Here is a 4916-nt window from a genome sequence, read left to right as displayed (position 1 = left end):
GGGCATTGAGGGCGGCAAGCTTGGGGGACATGAATCCTATTTGGGCACTCGCTGTTACCGGCGATCGGAGGAGAGAGAGTAGAAAGAAGAGTATTAGTGCAGCTAGTTGAACGAATAAGGGAGATGAAGAAGAGTTTTTCATTGTCCCTGCTTCCATCTATGCCCTGACATGAGGCCAGGGATTTATAAATTAAACTTTCATTTAGCAAAGTTATCACAATTCTCATCAAGAATGCTTCGACATGTGCAGCATCAACAAGCAAAATCGGAGGGTGAAAGAGCCAAATGGAGGAATAAGAGTTTGAAGGATGCAGCTGCAAGAAAGACTTTTATTTTAGAGAGAGTCCATCTGTCCATGTCACGATCAAGGAGACTGCAAGCATTACATGAATGGTAATTCACTATTTAATTATTTTGTTAAGATTGTGACAACTATTTGGATCAATCTTTTCATATAAATTAAAATTTAATATATTAGATTATCAAAGACAGATTGACGTCTTCATTTTGAGCTGTAAATGGAGCAAAAAATTCTATTAATTTAACTATACAGAAACGATCAGTCATTTTGAGAGGCTAATCTGACAATTCAAAGCTTCGGCCATTTTGGTTTATATCTTATTTTTTTTTTAGAATGGGGGCATCTACCGGCTGCCATTCCATAGGGAGCGCTTGTCGGCATAACTAATCTCTCGACGGAACCTAGCAAGGCCACCCACCGGCATTGGGCCCATACATATTTTGCCTCACTGAAGAGGCGATGCCATAGTAGAGGGGATTCGAATCCGGGATGGGAGTTCCCAGCTGTGCATGCCCACCAACCACCCTAAGCCTTGATGGGTTATTTTGTTAATTTTTACTCATTTGATATGCTTGTTTTGTCTCAAAGTTGATCAATTAATTAGCCAACTTTTGGTTATTAAATTAGTTTCGTTTCATTGTCTATGATTAGCATGAAAAGTTCTAGCAACTTGGTAGATCATGCATTTATCTGTCATAAATCAATTTAAAAAAAGTTGACCGTTTGTTGTAATAAATAATAATACATCCATATCCATGAAAGCCAAATAAAAGAATTTTGTCTGATCTTGACCTAACAGCATTGAATGTCCATCAATCATCATGTGGCAATCTCGACAATATATAAAAAAAAATGGCAGATCAAACGCCCAAAAAAACTTTCCACCCTCCGCAGGTTGATATTGCGTCCCAGTAGTTTTAATGATAGCGATAACCTTCCTTGGAACCCAAGCCTTTTACTTGTTCTGCAAGGGAGAAAAACTTTATATCCCAATGATCCATGATAGCCATCACATAATTAGCTTTCTTGTGAAGAACCCCACAAGAAGAAAACAAGAAATTAAGAAAATAGCAAGGGGTACATATGGATATTATATATATGAATTCTTATATTATATTTTTCTCTTCAAAATAAATCATATAATTAAAAAATATATTCTATTCAACTTACATAATGTTTATTTATATATGTAGATGTCTGAGATGGAAAATAAGCCACAAAAAGTCTATGGCTGCTGGAAGGAAAAGCATAAGAGCACGAAGGTTCAAGGCTGTGAGGTCTGCTCGACATTAGTGGGAAAGCTGGATGGTGAAGAGGAGATGTGATGCGGTGCATCCTATGCTTATGGTGTTCCCTAGGACACCTTATCTAAGTTTGTTAGAATGAGCTTCTAGAATTCTCTTTTTGCTTTATAAATAGGAGGTTTTTGTAATAGGGAAGACATTGAATGACATATTACTCTCTTTGAAGCTTAGAAAGCTTGTTCTTCTTCCCTGGATTGGGAACTCTTTGAAATCCTTCTTGCAGGTGTCGTCTTCCGCCGATCCACTACATCAGTTGGTATCAGAGCCAGGAGCTTGTGAAGAGCGATGTATTGCAGAAGGTCGGCTGTCGACGATGATCGAAGCCGCAAAACAAGATTGGCGTTCGACGACGTTCGACGTCAAGAAAGGTGGGCTGTCGACGATGCTCGAAGCCGGATCGCCTTTTACCAAGCTCAGTCGAAGGAATCGCTCGATCGGGTAGACAGAAACCTTGATCTGATTCGCGAAAACCTTCGAGCAATAAGGAAGATGAGGAAGACGTCGGCAACCATACCGAGGTACTCTTATTCTTCTTCTTCGATCTCATCATCCGCTTCACGCAGACGCCGTCAGCCACGCCACGATTACCCTCCGCTCGAGCTCCCTCTCCGATGGCGTGACCCGCCACCAAAATACCCGCCGCTCGATCGTCCGATGCGATGGCCAGATTCTTCGCCCGATCGCGCAGTTCGCAACCACCCCAGGTCCGTCTTCAAAGATTCGTATCCGTTCCAGCATCATCCGCCTCCCGCGGACATGAATCTTTGCACACCGCCAGCGAGCTCAACTCCGATTCCGCCTCATGATTCGCCTGCATTTTCAATGCTCCAGCGAAATGCCCTCACTGGTCCGACAGCTGGCCTACTCCACTCGTCGATGCCGGCAGCAGCCACGGTTGAGGCCGAAGATTCTTCAGACGTTCATGTCATTTCCGCCCAGGTGAGTATCTGCTCAACACAGTCACCGCGATCTCGGTCTGAGAGCCCTGCGAGGAACCTATCTCAGGCTGTGGAGCTTCTGCATAATAGCCGGAGAAAGGCCCAGCTCGGCAAACGATCCATTTCAAACCTCCCAGAGTCCTTCATGGCGAGCTCCTACAGCCTTCGACCTGTCGGCGAGACTCTCCCGCCGTTAATGGACGGACCAGATCCTCCATCACCGCCCGCTCCGACGGAGCCCCATCCCACAGCCGCCGTCCAGGCTCCCGCACCCCAGCCGCCGATTCGCCGACGCGACGCGTGCGTGACTTCGCCCGGCGCTTGCCCGAACAGACTCCGGCACACCCAGCGCCGGTCTCTGGCGACTCCGCTCATTGGCAGCACCAGTCCGGCGATCTCGCTCCAGATCACGGAGAATGACTCCGTCTCTTCACATGAAAAAACTAATGTTGAGCAAACTGCCGCAAGACCAGAAGAGGATGTCGTCATTGATGAGGAAGCTTATGATCCTTCAGAACCTGTGGAAGCTTCAACTGTTGAAGATGAAGATCCGGTAGAGGAGAGAGCATGGAAGGCAAAAATGTTTCTCCAAAAGATCTATTTCTACTACACGCCGTTCAACAGCTCTCACCGCTACATTCTCATGCCGGACGGCGTCGAGCGTCATCTCGTGCGGGCTGACGACACCAAGAACTGCTTCATAGGAGAAAATAATGTCGGTAATGATGCTGCTGCACTAATGTCTCAACTGGCCCCGAAGGCTAAGGCTTTAAGAGATGAAAAATGGAAAGAAACAGGTGCTTCAATATTGGTTCCAAGAAATCCTCTGAAAGTTGATCAGCCGGCTCTTGCGGAAGAATCCCTACCAGTAACTAAGTGCCCTGGTGATGCTGTCTACTCGCGTTCAACTTATAAACAAGGAGAAATAGAAGCAGTGGGTATGGCTGCCTTGAATTTGTTAAGGAAGATCATAAACAAGCATTTAAAGAAAAATCTTGACAGACTCACAACAGAACAACCACTGAATGATTTTATGGAGGTATGTAAAGATCTTCATGCCCTTAGCATTGCTAAAAGAAATACAAATGATTTTGAAGTGTGCGGCAGAGTCGTTGGAAGTAGTATTGGGAAAGATTTTATTACAGGTGTGGAAATGCCAGATTTAAATGCTGCTGAAAAAGTTGATTCAGTGCAATGCATCCAAACTGTTCGACGAAATGACGCTAAAGGATTCAACCCAAATTTGAAGAGGCTAGAGGAGATTGTGCAGAAGCTTGATAAAGTTCCAGCTGAGGCCTTTTTGACGTGTACACATCTGGCAATAGTGATGGAATATGCTATAGGAGGTGAGATGTTTGAGATAATTTGGAATACAAGGAGGTTCGTTGAAGACGAGGCAAGATTCTTCTTTCAACAACTTATTTCAGGAGTCAGCTACTGTCATTCCATGCAAATATGCCCCAGGTCTCTCAAGTTAGAAAACACATCATTGGATGGTAGTATTATACCGAGGCCAAAGATATGTGACTTTGGGTATTCCAAGTCTTCTGTGTTACATTCACAACCAAAATCTATGGTTGGTACACCAGCTTACATCGCTCTCGAGGTTTTATGTCGGAAGCAATATGATGGCAAGGTTGTTGATGTTTGGTCTTGTGGAGGTTGGTCAATCGAGTGGCAAAGACTTAGCAGGAATAGTCTTATAATTGGAACTGCCTTACTTGAGGCCATAAAAGCAACAGCAGGTCCAAGCACAAAAGTTGTTTTTTCTGAGAACCGTGATGCATATTTCATCCGAGACAATGCAAATGTTTTTATTGGAATTTTTATTCCTTACTTGAATGGCTTTGTTAGCAAACTGTTGGTATTCATTCAGATTTGGAAACAGAAGGCTGCAAAGAGCTTAAAAGATCATAATATTTCAATAACTGTGGCTGATGCTCAATTTTGTAAGCCTCTTCATGTGGTAATTTTAAAGACCGCATTCAAAGTCTTCGATCCGGGAATCTGCCTTCTGCAACTTCTTTGTCAATAATGCGTCTCGACGCTCTGGATCCTGCAAAGACAGATGATGGTCTAGTTCTACCAGAAACCATTCAGAAATCGTCAGAAGAATTTTCTGAGAACAAAAAATGCATGATATGTTTCTTTGGTAATCATAAAAATCACAGTGATAAAAAATCAAAGGAAGAAATTCTTTTTTTATGTGAGGATTGCAAGTACAAGATAGCAACTTTTTATGTCCTGCATGTTCAGAAATGGCATGAGCTCCTCAGTCCAAGAAGCAAAAGGAAGATAAACCCCTTTGAAGGTAACAAAGAGCAGTCTCCATCATGCGTTTCTTCCTGCAAAACTCGAATAAGAAGATCAAAA

At 43.5% G+C, this 4916-nt stretch overlaps 1 protein-coding gene across 1 annotated transcript; it reads left to right on the top strand.

The window, feature by feature from the left end:
* The first annotated feature begins 1619 nt into the window (after nt 1–1619).
* Nucleotides 1620–4595, top strand: LOC110102502. Its single transcript, XM_028701494.1, has one exon. The coding sequence runs from the start codon at nt 1891–1893 to the stop codon at nt 4576–4578; it is 2688 nt and encodes an 895-aa protein (XP_028557327.1). The 5' UTR covers nt 1620–1890; the 3' UTR covers nt 4579–4595.
* The last annotated feature ends 321 nt before the right edge of the window (nt 4596–4916 follow it).

The sequence above is a fragment of the Dendrobium catenatum genome, unplaced genomic scaffold (assembly GCF_001605985.2).
Source record: "Dendrobium catenatum unplaced genomic scaffold, ASM160598v2 original_scaffold_3523, whole genome shotgun sequence".
Taxonomy (NCBI): Eukaryota; Viridiplantae; Streptophyta; class Magnoliopsida; order Asparagales; family Orchidaceae; genus Dendrobium; species Dendrobium catenatum.
Note: the sequence above shows the minus strand (reverse complement) of the source record. Positions and strands in the feature narration are given on the sequence as shown.